At 44.5% G+C, this 24,756-nt stretch overlaps 1 protein-coding gene across 1 annotated transcript in view; it reads right to left on the bottom strand.

Moving 5' to 3' along the window:
* Positions 1 to 2,470: 2,470 nt before the first annotated feature.
* The window catches only part of dennd11 (DENN domain containing 11), a 32,418-nt gene continuing 10,132 nt past the window's right edge, over positions 2,471 to 24,756 (bottom strand). The window contains exons 2-9 of the mRNA XM_078416736.1: positions 24,044 to 24,143; positions 20,970 to 21,128; positions 19,266 to 19,428; positions 17,028 to 17,166; positions 15,592 to 15,720; positions 13,761 to 13,911; positions 11,144 to 11,212; positions 2,471 to 8,276 (exon numbers count right to left, since the gene is read on the bottom strand). Coding sequence (XP_078272862.1) covers positions 8,081 to 8,276; positions 11,144 to 11,212; positions 13,761 to 13,911; positions 15,592 to 15,720; positions 17,028 to 17,166; positions 19,266 to 19,428; positions 20,970 to 21,128; positions 24,044 to 24,143 — 1,106 coding nt within the window. The 3' untranslated portion in view covers positions 2,471 to 8,080. The remainder of the gene's footprint in view (positions 8,277 to 11,143; positions 11,213 to 13,760; positions 13,912 to 15,591; positions 15,721 to 17,027; positions 17,167 to 19,265; positions 19,429 to 20,969; positions 21,129 to 24,043; positions 24,144 to 24,756) is intronic.

Genomic DNA, 24,756 nt, shown 5'->3' with positions numbered 1-24,756 from the left:
TGTCCCAGAGGTTTTGTTGCAAACCTTCAACTCATTACCTCTCGGAAGCCCCAACCTTTTTGGACTGTGAACAAGAATCAACAGCAATGGGACATTTTAAACAAATGTTATGAAGTGTTGGAAATTGGATTTATTGTTAAGGACAATAAGGAAATCAATTGGGTAAAAGCAAAAGGAGTGAATGAAGTGGATAGTTTTACAGGCTGGTCACAATGGGCCGAATGGCCTCCTTCCATCTTGTATGGCTCTATGACTGAGCAATCAGATCCAGAAATGATTGGTGCCGCAGAATAATTATACTCTATATTGGTGAAGTCAAGTAAGATGATGTGGGGAAACACTGTGTTCATTATTTTGTATTATTATGCAAAAGATGTACTGTATAGGTTCAATAAATCTGATTGTAACTGTGGTCAATGTATGCACACTTGCTGTGAAATAAAAGGAAGAATTTGTTGCTGGTCTTGACTTGTTGGGAGTTCACTGCTGTCTGCATGAGAGACTGAAGGAACATATAGCAAATATTTCAACAGAAAAAGCACAGAGTACCCAGCAGGTAAGGTTTATTATTGTCATGTGTACCGAGGTGAAGCAAAAGCTTTTGTTTTGCATGCTTTAGACTAGATACAGTGTCTTTAGCCCACCAAGCCGGCACCGACCAGCGATCCCCGTACACTAACCTACACACACTAGGGACAATTTTACAACTTACCGATGCCAACTAACCATTGGTGTGGGAGGAAACCGGAGCACCCGGAGAAAACCCCCGCTATCACAGGGAGAACGTACAAACAGCACCCGTGGTCACGATTGAACCCGGATCTCTGGCGCTGTAAGGAAGCAACTCTACCCTCGTGCCACCGTGCTGCCCAATGCTATGTAATCAGATCAGATAATATACATAAATACAATCAAGTCAAACTCAAGTCCAAACGATAGAGCAATGGGGAGAGAACAGAATCTAGTTCTCAGCATTGTAGCGCATCAGTTCCAGAGACAAAGTCCAATGTCCGCAATGGGGTAGAGGTGAATCGGACAGTACCCTAGCTTATGGAAGGGCCGTTCAGAAGTCTGATAAGAGGGGAAGAAGCTGTTCCTGAGTCTGGCGGTGCACGCTTTCAAACTCCTGTCAGACCATCTGACAGACGGGAGTGGGGAGAGGGAATGACCGGGGTGGGACAAGTCTTTGATTATGTTGGCTGCTTTCCCAAGGCAGCATGAAGTGTAGATGGAGTCATGGTGGGGAATGAGCATCTGAGGGAAGAGAAACAAAGTCAGAACTGAAAAGGAGACGAGGGGTTTGTAAAGTTGCAAGAGGGGGTGGGGGGGGGGGTCTGGTTCGAATGTCCCTGAAAGGATGAAACTGCACTGATAATGGGAATAATCGGCAGCACGGTGGCGCAGTGGTAGAGTTGCTGCCTTACAGCGCTTGCAGCGCTGGAGACCTGGGTTTGACCCCGACAACAGGTGCTGTCTGTACAGAGTTTATACATTCTCCCCATGATCTGCGTGGGTTTTCAGAGATGTTGCTGAGTTACTCAAGCACTTTGTGTCTATCATTGGCATCTGCAGTCTTTTGTTTTCACAAAAACCAGGGGACATAGGTTGAAGGTGAGAGGGGAAAGATTTAATAGGAACCTGAGAGGTAACTTCTTCCCTCAGAGTGTGGTGGGTGTATGGAACATGCTGCCAGAGAAGGTAGTTGAGGCAAGCACTCTAATAGTATATAAAAGGCATTTGGACCAGTACGAGGACAGGAAAGATCTAGTGTTATCATCGGCGGTCACTGGAAGCGAGTGTGACTGCCCTCTCCATAGGGTTGGACGCCTGTGCGTGACTTTGTTTAACGTGGGGAGACCGGTGCACAGACAGCCACCACACGGTCCTTGACCGATCTGGGTCAGGATCCAGAGGCATGGAGTCCAAGACGACCTTTTCTGCTGCAGCCTTCATCCACCCGCCTTCCCAGCCGTTGTGACGCTCCACTAAAGTCAGCCATCATCCTCCCTCCGCCTGTTCCACCGTTGAGGTCTTGGACTTATAGGGGCCAAATGTCAGCAAATGGGACTCGCTTAGATGGGGCACCTTGGTTGACAGGGACAGGTTGAGCCAAAGATAGACACAAAAAGCTGGAGTAACTCAGTGGATCACAGCATTTCTGAAGAAACGGAATAGGTGAAGCTTCGGGTCGAGATCCTTGTTCAGAGAAAAAAAGATCCTGTTTCTGTGCTGTATGGGCCTCTGATTCCGATCCACACCTGTTTCCATGTGTATTAAACGGACAAATATTGAGTTGGCAGGGGCTGTGTTATCTTTTAATACGGCGCCATACATTCACAGCATGTTGAAAAAGGCCCACTTCAAACTAGTGGCTCTTTCACAAGTGTATCGCCTGGTTTAGACAGAAATACCGATACGGCAAGAATGCATCACCTCCAACAAACAAAGTTTACTACAGATAGCTTTTAATTAGAAAATATATTAGGCACATCTATTCCGATTTACAGAGTACAAAATTAACAGACGACAGTGAGAGATTTACATTCTTTCATGTATACTTTTTTAATTTTAAAAAGTCAAGTCCATTTTCAATACCCATGATAGCAGTGTTTGTTTTCCATCCATCTTCTCTTAACCCACACTAGTAAAGAGCACAGCGCATTCACAGTGTGCTGCATGTGACATTTCCACAGCTCTCTGCAAACAGTTATTCACTAAAGGTAGAAAATGCTCAAAATACTCATCAGATCTGAGCCAGGCTCGTTTGAAATGTCGGGGACTTGACAAGTTCTCTCTCGGCAGGTGCTGACTGACCCGTTTTGTTTCTGGCAAGGCGTATTTATCTCAGGTCTCCAGCATCTGCAGTATTGCTATCCACTGTTATTAATGACAGGAGTTTTAAGCAGATTAACCAAATGTCTTCAAAACAGCACGTACAATTACATAACAGTCAGATCAGGAGTCCTAATATCCACCACCATCTTGGCAAGGGACGGGCAATATAGATTTTGCCCCTCTTCAATCCTTGCCGCCAAATTCTATTTGCAGTTTGGTCACTCTTTACATAAACTAATACTGGTGCACCTTAAGTAATTAATATTTTTGTACGTGAGCAGATTGTGACATCTTGTTCTGAAACTAACAACTGCACATAAAGACTGGAGGCAAGAGTGGAAAAAAAAGGCCAGTTATTTTCCTAAGTTATCGGTAATTATTTTAAATGTCACATATTCATGACTTTATTGATAACACAAAATGACAAATTATATTCTGCCACCATAAATCTACTCATTATCTTGCACTATCCTATTTATCCTTTCTCCAATGGACAATGGCTTAAGATTCACAGCTTCTACTGTCAAGAAAGAAAACTTATTAAAAAACGCCTTTCCTCGGTAAACCAGCATCTGCAGCTACTGGTTTCTACCTCTTAATCTATATTAGTGACAGACAAAAGCACAGAAGTATTTACTAACCTCAGCTTCTTGGATTTATAAAATAACACATAACTCAGAGTTATGCAACTTAAAACATTCAATTATATCTTTTAGGATTACATAGTCTTCAGAAGGTTTTATTAAAGAAACCGGTGCCTATTTATTGCACACGTCTAGTAAGAACCATTACAATATCGTCCATAGAAGTAGATGGGTTTACCCATCTCTTAGGCAGTGTCTGAGACCGACCGATGCACATACTCATTGATGCATGCAGGTGGAAACACATCCACAAGTGCTGTAAAAGCACATCTACCCCCAAAGGGAAACAAAAAGGGTGCTACAACGAGAAGATTCAAGACCTACATCTACATCCTTGGACAAACAAGAGGGGAACTACAATGAAAAGACTTGAACTAAAAAGTAGAATGGACAAGTAAACTTCATTCCTAAATTACCCAACTGAGTTCTGTAAACTTCCTATGTAACGTGGATCAATTCTTCCAAAATTTGAGGGGAGTCGGACAGAGAACAGAAGGTCAGGTTACAGGTTGGGAAGTCGGACGTACTTTGCAAGTACCGGTGCTCCCCGGCTCACGATGCTTCCACTTTGCGATGGTGCAAACGGCAGTGACCCGTGCCGAGCCACTGCTCGCTTTCGGCCACGTGATCGCGGGTATTACAATGCATTTCCACTTGCAATATTTTCGGTTTGCGATGGGTTTGTTGGAACGGAACACAATCGGAAGTTGAGGAGCACCTGTAGAGTTTGGAATACTTTCATGCAACTGCATGCAACAACTGCGCTTCTTGTAACATAGGCCACACACTCTAAATTGTTGCACTTCTCAGGATTCATTCAGATTCACACTCTACCTTCATCGCAGACCCTCAACATGTACCTGCTGCCTCATCGCTAATTTTCGACATCAACAAACATTAGCTCATGTCACAGCAAGGGAATGAACACCAATGAATGCTTCACTATTACTGTCATTAGCAGTAGTAAAAGATATACCCAATCACTAAAAAGGTTTTTCTAAAAACAAAACAACCAAAGCAGCTAATCAGACTTGACAAGTAGTTGAAGATTTTACAAATGATAGGTGTAAACATCACTAAAAAGTTTCAACAAATTATTGTGTGCAAGGTTCAAGTGTAATCCCCAAACTTGATTTAGCAGAATATAGGCAGAGATAAACCACTGTACTGTAGCCTGGCATCTGGGGATCATCTTTCAGTGTCCTGTCTCTGAATGTTCCCATACCGCAGGCAGTGACATGCAGGGTAACTAAAACATTTCCACAAGTTACCTACAAACTAGGGGAACAGGCCGACTGAGAAGTAAGCAAAATCATTCGGATTTTATAGATTAGCTGCACAATTAAACCCTGGGTTCCTTTCGGCACAGTGTATAGTCAACTAAATTCAAGGTAACATCAGTCTGCTATTAATAACCTGCTCCTGCTTCTCGTTAAAAATGTATCAAGCACAACTCACCATTCAAAAAGGTCTGGAATGGCCTTGGCTTTAACCTTATTGAATATCGACCCGTACAGCTTTAAGAGAGCATAAACTTGATTGCATACCCAAAGTAAAATTCACTTTAAAATACAAACAAAATTAATGGTTTCTAGAAGCGACTCTAAAGTGTACATCTGGAAATAGACACCAAATGCTGGAGCAACTCAATGGAACAGGCAGCATCTCTGGAGAGAAGGAATGGGTGATGTTTCGGGTCGAGACCCTTCTTCAGACTGATGTGACCCGAATCGTCACCCATTCCTTCTCTCCAGAGACGCTGCCTGTCCACTGAGTTACTCCAGCATTTTGTGTCTATCTTTGGTTTATACCAGCAAGTGCAGTTCCTTCCTACTACATATATATATATATATCTGGAAAGTGCGAGGCTTGCATTTAAGAATTCCATGAGAAAGTACTAACAACTCCAGGCAGCAACTGTGGTAAAACATTACATTTACCATTTAAAATAAAGTCAGTAGCATATGTGATAATGCAGGTTTATATTTTCTGAACCATTTGGAATGTCAATACTCTAGTAAACCAACCAGTGTAAAAAGAATTAACAGAAGATCAGAAAGGCCAATTTAATTTTGAGAACTTAAGGGGAATGGAAACAGACAAATATATTGGGAATGATCTTAAATTATACAAATAACTAGCCCGTCTATAGCACATAGCTACACTGAGTTTCACATTGACGGGTTGAAAGGTGATCAATATCTATACACAAATCTTTAATTTTATCATGAGAGCACTTATCATGAGAGCACTTATATAGAACATAGAACAGTACAGCACAGGAACAGGCCCTTTGGCCCACAATGTCTGTGCTGGACATGATGCCAAGTCAAACTAATCACCACTGTCTGCATGTGGTCCATAACCATGTTATCATCAGAACGTGTCTGAAACACCACTATCATCACTGCATCCACCACACCAAGCAGCACATTCCAGCATTCCAATGTAAAAAATACAACTTGCCCCGTGTACCTCCTTTAACATTTGCCTCTCTCATCTGAAAGGTATACACTCCAATCTTTAACAGAGCCACCCTAGGATAAAGGCACTGTTTACCTTCTATGCGGCTCGTAATTGTTCACACTTCTATCAGATCTCCCCCTCAGCCTACGACGCTCCAGAGAAAACAACACAACAACCAGCCAGCAATTTGTCCGAAAACTAGCCTTAGAAACACGTGAAATGCCAGAAGATTCAAACGGAATTATTGAAGAGGGACGTTTTCACCTCTCCAAAATGGTCCAGAAGATTACCAAGTCTTATTGTGGGCACATGTGCGGTTAAATTAATAATTGAATAAGAATCTGGGTTTTATATACAGTTCTATGATGACAAAAGTAAGGAATGCTGTTGCACTTGCACAAATCAGTCAGAAGATCAAAGGTGGTGTCCTGGCCACACACATTAAAATAATATGTGTGGCATACCAAGGTTACAGTGAGGATCTTTTCCAGTTGGAAAAGTAAATGAGATAATATTAGGACTCTTGAAAACTCAGAACTTTCAAAGTGACAGTTTCTTTCAGTGTCACTTTCACAGTGTGCAAACAGGCCCTTCAACCCACTCGAGGCGGCACGGTAGCGCAGCGGTAGAGTTGCTGCTTTACAGCGAATGCAGCACCGGAGACTCAGGTTCGATCCTGACTACGGGTGCTGCACTGTAAGGAGTTTGTACGTTCTCCCCGTGACCTGCGTGGGTTTTCTCCGAGATCTTCGGTTTCCTCCCACACTCCAAAGACGTACAGGTATGTAGGTTAATTGGCTGGGTAAATGTAAAAAAAATAAAAATTGTCCCTAGTGGGTGTAGGATAGTGTTAATGTACGGGGATCGCTGGGCGGCACGGACTTGGTGGGCCGAAAGGGCCTGTTTCCGGCTGTATATATATGATGATATGATATGATGTCGGCCAGCCGCTCACGCTAGCTCTGTTATCTCACTTTCTCATCCACTCGCTAAACACGGGGCAAGACACAGAGGCCGATTCACCGACAAACCCGCACGTCTCTGGGATGTGGGCGGAAACAGGGAGAGCGTGCAAACTCCACGAGGTCAAGAACGACCTGGGTGTCTGGCTCTGTGAGGCAGTGGCTCTACCCGCTGCGACTGTGCTGCACCAAGATCACCCTGCAGTTTCTATTCAACAACATGCAATGTACAGCCAGGCCTACAAACCAATTACTGAATGGACATTTAGTGGTACGTGCTCTGAATCTAAGCAAATGCCTTTCGTTCCTTACATCCAAAATGCTACAATTTAAATCATATCACTAACAATACTTTTTAATGCTTGGCTAGATGGTAATTGGTGAAATCCACCTGTGACTTGTAACATCAGTAAGTTATCATCAATAAATCAAGTAACAGTGACAACATCAGAGGCCAAACGCGGGGACTATTTAAAACTTTGATGGTACAATAGTTCAAATTGGCAGTTCAAATAAATAATTATTTTCCTAATAATCACATTGCACTTTGTTATTTAGTGGTCAAATTCGTCACTTTAAGCATGACTGGGTGATTGCCAATAACGTGTAACCACTCAGTGCAGTTTAGAGAGAGCCTTGTGAAATCAAACACAACCCTTCTAACAAGGCGGGCATTGGTCTTGGCAGAAGAACAATACATCAAGGCGTCTCCCTGCTGTCCAGCGACAGGGCAGAGTCCATGTGCACTGGAATGGTATTTGTGTAGGTGCACGCAGGTCCATGTGTGCATGTGCCAACTTACACTGCTACATACACCAGTCACACATGGGCAACAACACAACCAAATCACAATAACTTTTATCAACAGAAGGTAAAAATCAAGAATACTCTCCTATCTGAAAATCCTTCCAATTAGTGTTTCTTACTGTGAAATCATCCTGATTTATATCTCAGGTTAATTCTTCACAGTCTTTGAATTGATAGACAACGGGAAAGGAAGGAAAAGCAGGTGAGTCGTGAACTGACCCGGACACAGCCCATAAAACCCGCTGTGTGCCCCAGTACAATTGCACTTGGTTCCTATTTAATTTGTTTTTTTGTTTAAACACTACTCATCAATCCATTGAGCATCTTGGTCCTGTCCAGTTTACGGTGTGGTGCAGAAGCCCTGCATCACGGGCAGCAGGGATTATCAATAACCAACATCACGTCGATCCCGTACACTTCCAGCAGGTCCATCAGGAAGATACGATCTCCCTGGGGGTCCAGTCCCATACTCCGCACGTGGTCAGCCGTCAGAGTCTTATCCTGACACGCCGACACTTCCAGCAACATCTGAAAGATCCGATTGTTCTGTTCCATGAAAAACCTGCAGGAAAAAGGTCAAACGGTTAGATTGCTCAAAGGCACTCAGTCCTTGGGAGTAGGCATATGTCCAAAAGATAAAGTCACCATTGACTCCTTTGCTTTGTAATATATCCTGATCAGAGCTCTTCCTAAATACCGAAGATAGACACAAAGTGCTGGAGTAACTCGGCGGGTCAGGCAGTATCTCTGGAGAAAAAGGATGGGTGACGTTTCGGGTCGGAACCTTTCTTCAGACTGACAGTAGAGGGGAGACCTACAGGTTCAGGAACAGTTTCTTTCCAGCTGTCATCAGGTAACTGAGCGGTCCTCTCACCAGCTGGAGTGCAGTCCTGACCTCCCATCTACCTCATTGGAGTCCAATGAACTTTCTTTAGTCGGACTTTATCGGACTTCAATGTTATACTTTTGCACTAAAATGGTATATCTTTGCACTGTGGATGGTTTGATTGTATTGATAAATTCTTTTTTTTTGACTGGATAGCACGCAACAAAAGCTTTTCACTGTATCTCATGACAATAATAAATTAAAGTCAGTGCAAATCTAACAAATCCCAGTAGTGAAGGATCGAGTTTTTTAAAAAAAAGTCATTTCACTGCGGATGCTGGTTTAAACTGAAGATGGACACAAAAAGCTGGAGTGACTCAGCCGGACAGTCAGCATCTCCAGAGACGTTCAGGTATGTAGGTTAATTGACTGGGTAAATATAAAAACTGTCCCTAGTGTGTGTAGGATAGTGTTAGTGTGCGGGGATCGCTGGGCGGCATGGACTCGGTGGGCCGAAGGGCCTGTTTCCGCGCTGTATCTCTAAATCTAAAAAAATCTAAAAGGAATGTGACGTTTCGGGTCGAGACTCTGAGTCTTAGTGATTTCTGCATTATTTGGATTGATTAATTGATTGATTTGAAAATACAGCATGAAAACGTACATGGAGTCCACATCGACCATTGTTCACTTGTTCAATCTTATCCCACTTTCTCATTCTTCCACTTTCGTGCAGCACAGAACGCCACAGGAGATCCTTCTTTCCTGTGGCTATCAAACTGTACAACTCCTCCCCCCTCAGTCGTGGGGGTAGACTGACCCCCCCCCCCTGGCCCCTCCCTACCCCCCCTCCCCAATCTGTGCACATCCCGCAATCCTGGACTTCCCACTCGTCACCTTAATTTCATGTTACATGTACCTTGTTGTGCTTTAGGACTGTTGGCATACCAATTTCCCTCCTGGGATAAATAAAGTTCTGTCGTATCGTCTCACACCATCCTCACACACTCGGGGCAGTTTACAGAGGGCTAATTAACCTACACGCCCGCACATCTTTGAGACGTGGGAGGAACCCGGTGGAAACACATGCGGCCAAAGGGAGAACGTGTAAACTCCACACAGACAGCACCCGAGGTCAGGATTGGAACTGGGTCTCTAGCGCTGTGCGGTAGCAGCTTTACCAATTGTGCCACTGTATTTTTAGAGATACAGCGCGGAAACAGGCCCTTCGGCCCATCGGGTCCATGCCGACCAGCGATCCCCGCACACTAACACCATCCTACACCCACTAGGGACAAATTTTACATTTACCAAGCCAATTAACCTACAAACCTGTACGTCTTTAGAGTGCGGGAGAAAACCAAAGAACCCACGCAGGTCAAGGGGAGAATGTACAAACTCCGTATAGACAGCACTCAAAGTAGGATGGAACCTGGGTGTCCGGCGCTGCATTCGTTGTAAGGCAGCAACTCTACCGCTGCACCACCGTGACCACATGTATTCTTTGAGCTTTACAGATTTTGATGATGTAATTAAATGCAGAATAATGAAATAAGCTCTACTTATAATTAAATGAACAAGTAGATAGATAATTAATTGAGATCTGCTTGTAATGATCTCCTGGGGATTTACTGATCCCAATGACCTTGTGTCTAATTTCCACACCGATACCTGATCCGTGTGTGGGAAGGAACTGCGGATGCTGGTTTAGACCGAAGAGAGACACAAAAAGCTGGAGTGAGTCAGCGGGACAGGCAGCATCTTTGAAGAAAAGGAATAACTGACGTTTCGGGTCGAGACCCTGAAGAGTCAGAGCGATTCAGCATGAAAACAGGCCATTTGGCCCAATTTGCCCACACCGGCCAACATGTCCCAGCTACACTAACCCCACCTGCCAGCATTTGGCCCATATCCCTCCAAACCTGTCCTATCCATGTACCTGTAACTGTTTCTTAAATGTTGGGATAGTCCTAGCCACAACTACCTCCTCTGGCAGCTTGTTCCATACACCCACCACCATTTGTGTGAAAATGTTATCCCTCAGATTCCTATTAAATCTTTTCCTCCTCACCTTAAACATATGTCCTTGATTCCCCCTGCTCTGGGCAAGAGACTCTGCATTTACCCTACCTATTCCTCTCATGATTTTATACTACCTCCGACCTACATAATCCTTATTATGCATTATAAATCTTCTTACATAGTGGTGCCTTAAAACATGAAGAGCCAGGTAACATTTTCAATAAAATGGTACGAATCAAATTCATTTGATGCCTAACCTGCTTGCCAGGAAATAATTTGTACTGGAATCAGACTTTCCTGAAACATTAACAAGGAACTGCAGATGCTGGTTTACAAAACTAGACTCCAAATGCTGGAGTATCTCAGCAAACCAGGCAGCGCCTCTGGAGAACATGGATAGGCAATGTTTCGAGTCAACTGCCCCGACCCAAACGTCACCTATCCATGTTCTCCACAGATGCTGCCTGACCCGCTGAGTTACTCCAGCACTCTGTGAAACGTCACCTATCCACGTTCTCCAGAGATGCTGCCTGACCCGCTGAGTTACTCCAGCACTCTGTGCCAATGGAAACGCAAGTACTTACATAATGAACAGATCCTCTTCACTTCCACTGCAATCTCCTCCCACCTCCTGAGAATAAAGCAGCATTTGCCTGGTTGAACAATATAAATGGGTTATAAACAGCAGGGTTCACTTAGCAAACAGCACAAACTCCGATTGAACAGACTGAGTTTAAACGAAAATTCAAATGGCAAAGGGGCTTTATTGCACAAAGTTCAGCCCCATTCTAATATACCACTATCACCAAAACTAGTCCACCCATTCCAGATCCTTTCACGTGACATCAATAAACAGCTGAGCAGAATAGGCACAGCAACAAGACTTAATAACTCAACTGTAGTGCTACAAGATGGCTGCAAAGTGGAAAATAACCCTCACAGAAAAAAATGGGAACCTATTTATTCAGTCAATTTAGACAAGGAATTGCAGATGGAGTCAGAGTGATACTGTGTGGAAACAGGCCCTTCGGCCCAACCCACCCACACCTGCCGACATGTCCCAGCTACACTAGTCCCACCGACCAGCATTTGGTCCATGCTGATTTTTAAAAAGACACAGCGTGCTGGAGTAACTCAGCGGGTCAGGCAGCATCTCTGGAGCACATGGATAGGTGACGTTTTGGTTGGCACCTTTCTTCAAACTCGGAAGGGTCTGAAGAAGGGTCCTGCCCTGAAGTCACCTTTCCATGTTCTCCAGAGATGCTGCCTGACCTGTTGAGTTTCTTCAACACTCTGTGTCTTTTATTCAGTCAATTACTGTTCAATCAATCTACCATCTGTCATAATAGCGTAAGGGTCATCGACACAACAGGACACCTTGGGCTCCAGACTTCAGTATAGCTTTAATTAACACAAGGACAAAGTGGGGGCTGTGCAGATGATTGCTATATCCGAGAAAAAGGAGCTTCCTTGATTCCATTTCATCTGCTCTATTAAAAGATTCATGCGTTCCCCCGAGAGAGTATTGTGTAACGGTCTCCAAGGTTTCTTTGACATGACCGAGATGAGAAAACATTTCTTCACACAGAGAGTGGTGAGTCTGTGGAATTCTCTGCCACAGAAGGGGTAGTTGAGGCCAGTTCATTGGCTATATTTAAGAGGGAGTTAGATGTGGCCCTTTTTGCTAAAGGGACCAGGGGGTATGGAGAGAAGGCAGGTACAGGCTACTGAGCTGGATGATCAGCCATGATCATATTGAATGGTGGTGCAGGCTCGAAGGGCCGAATGGCCTACTCCTGCACCTATTTTCTATGTTTCTATGACATCACCTCCTAAAGCAAGTCGCCAGTTAAAAAACAGTGCAGCAAGCCCAACATCGGAGGGGGGGTGATTGTGTGAGAAATGGGTGCACATTCAGGTGGGGCAAGGTGAGGAAAGGGAGGATGTTTGTTAGTTAGCTACCTAAAATTGGAGAATTCAGCGTTCATACCGCTGGGCTGTAAGCTGCCCAAGTGCAATACGAGGTGCTGTTCCTTCAGTTTGTGTGTGGCCTCACTTTGGCAATGGAGGAGGCCCAGGACAGAAAGGTCACTGTGGGTTGACGCGAAAAGCAGGAGTAACTCAGCGGGACAGGCAGCATCTCTGGAGAGAAGGAATGGGTGACGTTTCAGCTTGAGACCCTTCAGACTAGTCTTGACCCAAAAGGTCACCCATTCCTTCTCCCCAGAGATGCTGCCTGTCCTGCTGAGTTACTCCAGCTTTTTGTGTCTATCTTCGGTTTTAACCAGCAGCTGCAGTTCCTTCCTACACACGGTCAGTGTGGGAATGGGAAAGGGGAGTTATAAAGTGGTTGGCAACCGGGAGATCCAGCAGGCCTTGGCGGACCGAGCGCAAGTGGTTAATGATTTGGCCGCCTAGTCTACGCTTAGTGTTGTCGATGGAGAGGAGGCAACATTGGGAGCAGCGACTGCAGGAGATGAGGTTAGAGTAAGCACTCTTATGTTCTTCTCCAGCCACATATCATCCTGACTGGGAAATAAGTATTTATTGTTCATTGTTGCTGAGCTATCACATCAGCCCACTGATGAACCTCGACCAAAGAGATCGCAACAGCTCAAGGAAGCAGCACACCAGCACCACCTTCAATAGGTAAAATATTAATTTGCTTTGGACTTGAGATACAGTGCATAAACAGACCCTTCGACCCACCGAGTCCGCACTGACTGGCGACCAGCCTGTCCACTAACACTACCCGACACGCGGGGGACAACTCACATTTTGTACCTGAAGCCACTCTATACACATTAGGGGCAATTGTTTTTAAAGAGGCAAATTCACCTACAAACCTACAGGTCCTTGAGATGCGGGAGGAAACTGGAGCACCAGGAGAAAACCCACGCGGTTACTGGGAGAACAGACAGTGCCCGTGGTCAGGATCGAACCTGGGTCTCTGGCGCTGTGAGGCAGCAACTCTACCACTGTCCTCCCATTGTCCATCTCTGTGCAAAACCTTCAGTTTCTGCTGGGGCAGTTTGGTCCTGAATTATAGTCATAGAGTGATACAGTGTGGAAACTGGCCCTTCGGCCCAACATGCCCACACCGGCCAACAATGTCCCGGTTACACTAGTCTCATTATATCACTGGATTTGAGGAAAGTGGCAGAGGAGGGGGGAGGGCGTTGGAGAGGAATCTCAGCTCACCTCTGGTCATTGAGTTTGCGAAACTTGTCTCTGTCAGCGCTGTTTAACTTCAGCAGCTGCTGCAGATGCTCCTGGTCTGTCTTCACATTTTGATTATCAATGTAAACATCATACAAATCCTTCTTCTCTTCAAATATCTTCTCTGTTGTGCCTTCAAATATGAAACACCATGTCATGTATTGTATAAAACACTGTGCTTATTGAATAAGGAGACACAAGAGACTGTGGATGCTGGAATCAAACAATCAAAAGACAAAGTGCTGGAAGAACTCAGCGGGTCAGGCCGCATCTGTGGAGGGAATGGGTAGACGATGTCTTTGGTCGGGGCCCTTCTTCACTGAAGGGATGGTGCAGGCCGGCCAGGTTCCTCCAGCACTGTGTGCTTCGCTCAAGATTCTATTGCCTGCAGTGTCTTGTGTCAACACGTTTGCATTGAGTTTCATATTTTTCCTACATTTGTGCAAAGCCCACATATACAGCAACGGGCAATTCCTCTTCAACACTTTGAAATATGTTACAAATTCAAAGAACACAACAAAACTGAAAATGTAAACTCATGTGTTAATGAGAAGGGGACTTAGACCGAGGAAAATAACAAGAGTGAAGAGTGTTTAAATGCCATATGTAACCGTGGGACAATGAAATTCACACGCAGCACCATGGCAGGCCCATTAATGCTGCATATTTGCGATCCTACAGCACCTTACACCTCCTTGGTCACGCAGCCACCCATTCTTCAACAGCATGTTAGAACGTGGGCAGGACCTACACAGTGAATGGTGGGGCTTTGTATCGTGTTACAGAGCAGAGGGATCTAAGAGCGCAGGTGTATAGCTCCCTGAGGTGGAGTCGCAGGTAGATAGGATGGTCAAAAAGGCTTTTGGCACATTGGCCTTCATCAGCCAGAGTATTGAGTATAGATGTTGGGAGGTCATGTTACATTTGTTTCAGACGTTGGTGAGGCCACACTGTGTTCGGTTCTGGGGACCATATTATAGGAAAGATGTTGTCAAGCATCTATTATAGGAAAGATGTTGTCACGGGCGGCACGGTAGCGCAGCGGTAGAGTTGCTGCTTTACAGCGAATGCAGCGCCGGAGACTCAGGTTCGATCCTGACTACAGGTGCTGCACTGTAAGGAGTTTGTACTTTCTCCACGTGACCTGCGTGGGTTTTCTCCGAGATCTTCGGTTTCCTCCCACACTCCAAAGACGTACAGGTATGTAGGTTAATTGGCTGGGTAAATGTAAAAATTGTCCCTAGTGGGTGTAGGATAGTGTTAATGTACGGGGATCGCTGGGCGGCACGGACTTGGAGGGCCGAAAAGGCCTGTTTCCGGCTGTATATATATGATGATAAGCAGGAAAGGACACAGAGAAGATTTACATGGATGCTGCCAGGGCTAGAGGCTGGGACTATATTCCTTGGAGCGCAGGAGGGTGAGGGGCGATCTTATAGAGGTGTATAAAATCATGAGAGGAGTAGATTGGGTAGTCACTTGCCCAGAGTAGGTGAATCGACGACCAGAGGAAATAGGTTAAAGGTGAAGGGGAAAAGATTTAATAGGAATCTGAGGAGTAACTTTTTCACACAAAAGGTGGTGGATGTATTGAATAAGCTGCCAGACAAGGTAGTTGAGACAGGGACTATCCTAACATTTAAGAAGCAGTTAGGCAGGTACATGGATATAACAGGTTTGGAGGGATATGGACCAAGTGCTGGCAGGTTGGACTTGGGCAGCTGGGACATGTTGGCAAGTTGGGCCGAAGGGCCTGTTTCCACACCGTATCACTCTATGACTCTATAACATTGAATGTTGGTGTTGTACTCACAGGCTACAAAGGACATCTCGGTCTCCAAGGTTTCTATATCTGCCACACTGATATAGAAGTAAGGCTTGGACTCGGGGACTCCACCAATCCCAGGCAGTGAAACGTTAGCCAGACAGCAACAACAGTAAACTAGAATAGAAGACAATCAGGTTGGATAAAGAGCCAGATAATGAGGGGGATAGATGGGGGATGCACAGTCTTTTACCCAGAGTAGCAGAATCAAGAACCAGAGGACATAGGTTTAAGGTGAGAGGGGACACATTTAATAGGAACCCGAGGGGCAACTTTAATAAAACATCCAATGGCTCCAAACAGCAAAACACAGTTATAAACTTTGCATATTCCAGATATTTATATACAGGTGCCCCTCAGCTTCCGATGGGGCTTCGTTCCGAGAAACCCATCAGAAATGGAAAGTATTGTAAGTCGAGATGGGTTGAAACCGCGCCATCGCGAGGCAGGAAGCGAGCGGCGGCTCGCTAGCGTTGGCACTATCGCAAGTCAAACCATCCTAACCTGGGGAGGACCTATATTTAAAACATTTCATTCAGATTTTCAGCATCAACCAGAGGACAGAGGTTTAAGATGAGAGGGGAAAGGTTTAATAAGAACATTTTCACACAGGGTGGTGGGGATATGGAACGAGCTGCCAGAGGAGGTAGTCAAGTCAGGTTCTAGCACATTTAAAAGACAGGTACATGGACAGTAAAGGTTTAGAGGGTTAGAGGGATATGAGCCAAACACAAGCAGGTGGGACTACTGTAGATGGGGCATCTTGGGCAAGTTGAGTTGAAGGGCCTATTTCCATGCTGTGTGTATGATTCTATGAATTTCTATTTTACATTTTCTATAATATTGTACATTGCTAATTTTAAGTAAGGCTGACTCGTGCTGGCTGTGGGGAACTGCAAGCTTTGCTTAAACATGACCTACATAAGCTGGCCAAGATTCTGCCAAATCGAATCAGCAGGAACCCTGCAATTCCGCAAATCCTGCATTCTTGTTAATAACTGGCACTGAACAACCAAACACACGACAGTAGCAGACTGGCCTGTAGTTTATCTGTTTATGGATTCTGTATGACTTGAGAAAAGCGAAGCACGTTAAAACCCATCAGCACGGTGGCGCAGCGGTAGAGTTGCTGCCTTACAGCACCAGAGTCCCGGGTTCGATCCCGACTACGGGCGCTGTCTGTACGGAGTTTGTACGTTCTCCCCGTGACCTATGTGGGTTTTCTCTGAGATCTTCGGTTTCCTCCCACACTCCGAAAATGTACAGGTTTGTAGGTTAATTGGCTCAGTATAAACATAAAATTGTACCTAGTGTGCGTAGGACAGTGCCAATGTGCGGGGATCGCTGGTCGTGTGAACGAAGGGCCTGTTTCCGTGCTGTATCTCTAAACTAAACTAAACAACACATTTATTGAAGACTCGCACCTCTGTAGCAGACCACTCCAACCGGAGGGGGCGAGAATATCAGGATCCGCTTCCGTAACAATGCAAACTTCCAGAGAACCATTATCTGCTCGCCAAAAAACTTGATGAACTGTGACATGCAGCCTGCAGGGTGGGTGATCTGTTGCAAGACAAGAACGTCACTTTTCAGCAAAATATCACTTGGCAGCTTATAATGTGAATAAAACAGTGACATGCACTAGATTTGTTTTAAGTAGTTTAGTTTATTGTCACCTGTACCGAGGTACAGTGAAAAGCTTTTATTGCGTGCCAGCCAGTCAGCGGAAAGACAATACATGATTACAATTGAGCCATTCACAGTGTACAGATACATGACGAAGGGAATAAAATTTAGTGCAAGGTAAAGCCAGTAAACTCAGATCAAGGATAGTCCGAAGGTCACCAGTGAGGTAGATACTAGTTCGGGACCGCTCTCTGGTTGTGGTAGGATGGGTTATTTGCCTGACAACAGCTGGGAAGAAACTGTCTCTGAATCTGAAGGTGTTCGGAATTCTGTACCTTTTGCCCAGAAGTAGGAATCTGGGTTCATAGTCAGAGTTGGAGTATAGATTTTCTCATTAAATTTGATTATCATTAAATACATTCAGATACACCAGACACAATCAGTACAAACACCATGGGTCATGTTTCATTGCCACAGACACCACTGCCTTCTGTAGCCACCCCATGCCTGTTCTTACATACTCCAGATGTGGTGGCCAACCTGGCTGCCCTGAAACATCTGGGACTCCCACAGCAGGGCCCCGACCTAAAACGTCACCTACTCATGTTCTCCAGCGATGCTGCCTGACCCGTTGAGTTACTCCAGAACTCTGTGAAACATCACCTATCCATGTTCTCCAGAGATGCAACCTGACCCACTGAGTTACTCCAGAACTCTGTGAAACGTCACCTATCCATGTTCTCCAGAGATGCTGCCTGACCCACTGAGTTAATCCACCACTCTGTGAAATGTCCCCTTTCCATGTTCTCCACAGATGCTGCCTGACCCGCAGAGTTATTCCAGCACTCTGTGTCTTTATTTTGGATTCCATTATGTTGGCTGAAAACACCCAGCCAGTACGCTTATTCCTCATTACGTCTGAATTGCATCCATCGCACTTCAAAACAAAGATTTCTTCCGAAGATAGACACAAAATGCTGAAGTAACTCAGCGGGACAGGCAGCATCCCTGGAGAGAAAGAATGGGTGACGTTTCAGGTCGAGACCATTCTTCAGACTGAAGTCTGAAGAAGGGCCCTGAACCCAAACGTCACCCATTTCTCTCCTGAGAAGCTGCCTGTCCCGCTGAGTTACTCCAGCATGTTGTGTCTATCTTTGGTTTAAACTAGCATCTGCAGTTCCTTCCTAAAGATTTCTGCCATTCTCAATGGGGAGCATTCAGATGCAGAGAATAACAGGGCTCACATGTGTTACGATAGAATCTTACTCATAATTGGGACTTGCCTCAATTGGGGCTTTAGACACCTGGAGCATTGAGCCACCGTTCATGCCCACAGTTCCCATTTCAGCTCCGTTCTGTTCCAGATATCATCGCCCGACGTGTTGCATCAGAAATAATCACATCATGTTAAATCACATGATGAATACATAGGAACGGCTCGTGACTAACCAGTAGCCAAGCTGACCATGAGGCTACAATGGGCCCCATGATCAAACTGAAGGAGCGTCTGTTCTATTCTGTTATATAAAGAAGCATTTATAATCTGCTTTAATTTTCCTCGCTATTTTGTCCACATATTTTCCTCTCTTTAACCATCTTTTTTTCTTTTTGAAGTATGAATTGAGTGCAAAGTCTTTTGCATGTGGAATCATAATTGGAAATGCAATGCACATGGTTTCAGAGTCAGCTTAAACTTGACATTAGTTAAGTGTCTATTTCCACCATAATGACAAATGAGTATCACCAGTTTGTACATTAGCAGAAGATAGACACAAAAAGCTGGAGTAACTAGTCTGAAGGGTCTCGACCCGAAACATCACCCATTCCTTCTCTCCAGTGATGCCGCCTGTCCCACTGAGTTACTCCAGCTTTTTGTGTTCATCTTCGGCTTAAACCAACATCTACAGTTCCTTCATACACAGTACATTATCACATTCCTTTTAACAGATACATCTATCATTTCAAACAGCCATTTTGCCCTTCCCCTATCTTGGCATAATCAGTCTGAACGTTGTGAATAGCTCTAGTTTTGTTACCTTCATCTCGGGATACATGTACTTGTTAACTGTTGGCAACCAGTGAATGGGCTGAAAGGACGTAGGGGTTCCTTTGCTGCTCAGACCAGCGGGTAAAATACCTTTCTTGTCTTCATAGAAAGCTTCTAATTGTGCGTAGTGCCCAGGAATTTCAAGCTGATGCCTGTAAAAACATACAGTACATTCCATGAGTTATGTCAGGATGCTAGAATTGTGTCTACCTTCAATTTAAACCAGCATCTGCAGTTCTTTCCTACACACTCAGACCCATTTATCTTCTACTTCACTTCTTTGTGTTTTTACATTTTGTTTGACGGTATATCTGATCTTGATTGTACATCCTTTTATGATACCCAATGCTTTTATAAAACAGCTGTGAGATCAGTAAAGTGCACCACACAGGAGGCATTGTACAGCAGCAAGTCACCAAGATCTTTTAAGTGATAGATGCTTAACTGCAAGCATTGCCACATTTCATTTTTATAACTAAAGACCAAGTGGTCTTATAATTAAAGACAAAGGACCAGTTGGGCCCAAACCCCTCCTGCATTAGTGCAGCACCCTCTCCTCTCCCCCCCCACCCCCGCACTGAAAATGGTAAACTCAACCTCCTGAATGGTCCACAATAACTCAAAGGTATGAAAGTAATTCATTATACATAAGCCAACATAAACAAAACCATGATAACAAAATCATAAACAAATGATTTCATGCCAAGTGAAAAGCACAAGTGAAAAGCCAAGAGTTATCATTAGAGAGCAACATAAACAAACACAGAATGCTGGAGTAACTCAGCGGGTCAGGCAGCATCTCTGGAGAACATGGATAGGTGATGTTTCGGGTCGGGGCCCTTCTTCAGCCTGACCGTTACTGTGCTGAGGCCAGGCACCAACTCTTGGACATCTCCTCATGCCTATCCCTTGACTACAGACTAACACCAAGCCATCATCTCCCTAAACTCTGGTAATCCCCCCTCCACAACCTCCAACTTCATAGCTCTCCAAGAGGCAACCTTAGTACCTGCTTCCATCTCCTCCAGTCCACAAACAAGACTGCCCCAGCAGACCCATCATTTCAGCCTGTTCCTGCCCACTGATCTCATCTGCAAACACCTCAATTCTGTCTTGTCCTCTCTTGTCCAGTCCCTTCCAACCTATGTCCGTGACACTTCGCGAGATTTTTTGTTTCTCAAAAGAGCCTGGTGAAGGATCCCGACCCGAAACATCACCTATCCACGTCCTCCAGAGATGTTGCTGCCTGACCCGCTAAGTTACTCCAGCACTTTGTGTGTTTTTTTTGGTAAACCAGCATCAGAATCCTTGTGTCAACATCTACACAAAGTCAGGGGGAAATTATTTCAGGAGTCTTCCGCCATGACACGTGCAAGGCGGTGCTGGCTCGAAGGGCCAAATGGCCTCCTCCTGCACCTATTTTCTCTGTTTCTATGACACATCAGTATAGCAAATCCACTGGTGTAGGTTGGAATCTCCATTATATCAGGAGGTTTAATGAGTTAAGAACATTGGGCTCCCGAGGTCAGTTATCAAATCAAGTGGCACAGTTAGGGATCAATCAGTACAAGGACTTTAATATCTGATACCAGAAGAAAGGTAATAACTGATAAAACTGCATTTTTTTGTTATGTATCATGCTGATTGAAAAGATTCACCACAGATTAAGAGCAACTAGCTTAAGAGTTCTCACCTGACCTGATTCTCCAGGAAATGCATGTATCTGTACAGAAGTGTGTACGATGGGGAGAGAATGCCAACAGACTTCATTCGGGCACCTCGTTCCAGTTCACTCTCCACAGGCATGTTGGCAAAACATGCCATACCAAAGTAGTTACCTTTCCGAAAGTAGCTGAAAATACAAAATGACAGCTATTTGCTCAGGAGCATTTCGGAGCAACAGTGACATTTTACCTGTAAAGAGTTTCTGATTAAGTCTATAGAGTTCAGAGATTAGAGTTCATACATGCAGCATGGAAACAGGTCCTTTGACCCACTGAATCCACACCGACCATCGATCACCCGTTCACACTGGTTCTGTTATCCCACTTCCTCATCCACTCCCTACACACTTGGGGCAATTTACAGAGTCCAATTAACCTACAAACCCACAAGCCTTTGGGATTTAGTTTAGTTTAGAAATACATCGTGGAAACAGATCATTCAGCCCATCGAGTCCGCACCGACCAGCGATCCCCGCAAATTAACACTATCCTCATTAACACTATCCTACACACACTAGGGACAAAGCTACACTTAGTCCAAGCAAATTTACCTACATACTTGTACGTCTTTGGAGTGCGGGAGGAAACTGAAGATCGCGGAGAAAACCCAGGCTGTCACGGGAAGAACGTACAAACTCCGGACAGACAGCATCCCTAGTCGGGATAAAACTCGGGACTCTGACGCTGCAAGCACCGTAAGGCAGCAACTTTACCACTGCGCCACCCTAAGGGCGGAAACTGGAGCACTCATAGGGAGAACATGCAAACTCCACTCAAACAGCACCCCGGATTGAACCTGGCTCTCTGGCGCTGCTAAGCAACCGCTCTTGCCACTCGTGCCACCCCAGAAAAATATGCAATCAGTATAAATATCAGAGTTTATTCCAAGTCTCATTTACACAACTGATATCATCCATAAAGCATGGTGTAGCTGTAATCAGGAAATTAAAGACAAATGTTCTCTGAGACATTTGAATTAATTGACATTATTAGGCTCGGTTGGTATTGAAGGATAGTGCATTAACAAGGCACAGTTTAACAATGGTCCTTGGTACAGCGCCATGATGTCACAAATAACCAATGGCCACAATAATGCATTCCTGAAACGTTAAAACAGGCAGCATCTTTGTGAGAAGTGCAGAGCAAACATTAGTTATAACAGCAAAAACCATATCTAACTATTAATCTTATAGCATCACAAACAGAAAGAAGTTTTTATTCATCACAGGCAAGGCTGGCATTTTATTTTATACAACTTAATACCTTTCTGGGCCGGTTCAAAGACCATTTAAACATCAACCACAATGCAAATTTCTATTGCTGAAGCAGGAAGGTAACTAATTATTATTAGGAGAAAATTGAGCTTTTAGACGTTTAGACTTTATATAGAGACAGTGCTTCTGGCCTACCAGGTCCACGCCAACCAGATTTTGCTTTTAAGATATACTAGCACTACCCTATACCCTAGGAAAAATTGACAATTTTTACTAAAGCCTACTGACCTGTACATCTTTGGAGTGTGGGAGAAAACCGGAGCACCCGGAGAAAACTCACGCGGTCACAGGGAGAACGCACAAACTCCACACAGACAGCACCTGTAGTCAGGATCGAACATAGGTCTCTGGCGTTGGTTTGTAGGTTAATTAGCTTCAGTAAAATTGTAAATTATCCCAAGTACGTAGGTAGTGCTAGTGTACAGGGTGATCGCTGGTGAGTGTAGACTCCGTGGGCCAAAGGCCTGTTTCAGCAATGTATCTCTAAAGTCTAAATTTTGCTTTTTAAATACCCAACATTCAGAAACATTTATATGTTTTTAATTTGAAAGCTATTTAAAACACTGTGTCACTGTAAATTATAAATCGTAGGGTGGCTGCCGCATTGAAATATATCGATCCCCTCATCCCCTCCCCTCACTAGTGGGAGAGTCTACAGCATGAGGCCACAGCCTCAGAATGAAAGGACGTACCTTTAGAAAGGGGATGGGAAGGAATTTCTTTAGTCTGAGGGTGGTGAATCTGTGGAACTCATTGCCACAGACGGCTGGAGAGGCCAAGTCAATGGGTATTTTTAAGGCAGAAATTGACAGATTCTTGATTAGTAAGTGCACCAGAGGTTATGGGGAGAAGGCAGGAGAATGGGGTTGAGGGGGAAAGTTAGATCAGTCATGATCGAATGGCAGTAGGTTTGATGGGCCGAATGGCCTAATTCTGCTCCTAGAACGTACGAATGAGAACATTCTGGGGAGATGGCTGAGTTTAAGTAGTCCATCAAAGTAAGTCATAAACCATTGGATGATCAGAGTTACCCAGTCTCCACACTGTGGTGTGCCTATGCAGGGGTCAGAAACATGCTGACTGCGAGGATCCACGCCGGAGTTGAATCACACCCAATGATTCATCCTTCATTGCCCCCACCAACAATGACAGACTATTTGCTGCTAGAGCTAGGAGTCAATTATATTGGGGTGGGTCTGGAGGCACAAACAAGTCAGATGCGGGAAAATGGCTGTTATCTTCCCCCAAATAATACGTTACTAAACCTGCTAGGTAATTACAGGAGATAAGACATAAAAAGCTGGAGTACCTCAGCGGGACAGGCAGCATCTCTGGAGAGAAGGAATGGGTGATGTTTCAGGTCGAGACCCTTAATTACAGGAGTAGCCTTGTTATATATAACCTGCCATTTTAATTGTCATTTTTTTACTGACGCCACCCTTTTATCTCCAGATTTTCTTTTTACAAATCGAATTGAAATTCTCAAAGTTCCCATATTTGATTTACACTCGTGTTTCTGGGCTGTTACTCCAAGCCTCTCGATTACATTCTAATAACATTACCGCAGAACATTATAAATCAGAAAACCACTTCACAAATGAAAATCTATGTTATTATTTGGATTCAAACCAGGATACGGTAAACATTTCACAAAGCCACCAGCATGCTTTCCTGAATCCAAATGATAACTTTGCACGTCCAAAACTACCCCGCGTTTATACAGGTTTGCATCAGAAAAATAAAAATAAAAGCATCAGAAATCTCCTTACACAAAATCAGAGTTAATCCTGTGAGATCCACTGGCCATGGATTTAAATTCTACTCCTTCAAGGTCCACTTCTTGTGGTAAACGCCATTCCACAATGTTACCTGTGGAAAAAAATGTCAATTAGCAAGAATGCAAAGCGACTACTCGGTCACAGAAACAAGCTCACCATCACAAGTACTAGACTTTTCCCTTCCAACCTAAAACATCAAAATCCTGAACAACGGTACTTAAATAAATGGAAGATGGTCATTGATTAACTACTTGCGTGCTGGATAGACACAAAACGCTGCAGTAAACAACTGCACTAATCTCCATCCGAGCATTTCTGTCACTACTATCTCACAATAGACCTACCTCTCCAACTATATGCGTGCACGACTTATATATGCTTATATACTTGGACGGCATTGTGGCGCAGCCATTTTATGGCTTTTATGGTTCAACAGCGGTAGAGTTGCTGCCTCACAGTGCCAGAGGCCCGGGTTCGATCCTGACGACATGGAGTTTGTACGTTCTCCCCGTGACCTACGTGGGTTTGCTCCGGGCGCTCCAGTTTCCTCCCACACTCCAAAGACCGACAGGGTTGTCGGCTATTTGGCTTAGGTAAAATTGTAAATTGTCCCTAGTGTGTGGGATAGCTCCATCTATCTACCTAGCTGGTCGGTGCGGACGCAATGCGCCAAGAAGCCGGTTTCCGAGCTATATCTCCAAAGT

This window comes from Rhinoraja longicauda, chromosome 20 (genome assembly GCF_053455715.1).
Source record: "Rhinoraja longicauda isolate Sanriku21f chromosome 20, sRhiLon1.1, whole genome shotgun sequence".
NCBI lineage: Eukaryota > Metazoa > Chordata > Chondrichthyes > Rajiformes > Arhynchobatidae > Rhinoraja > Rhinoraja longicauda.
This window is presented reverse-complemented; position numbering and strand designations above follow the sequence as displayed.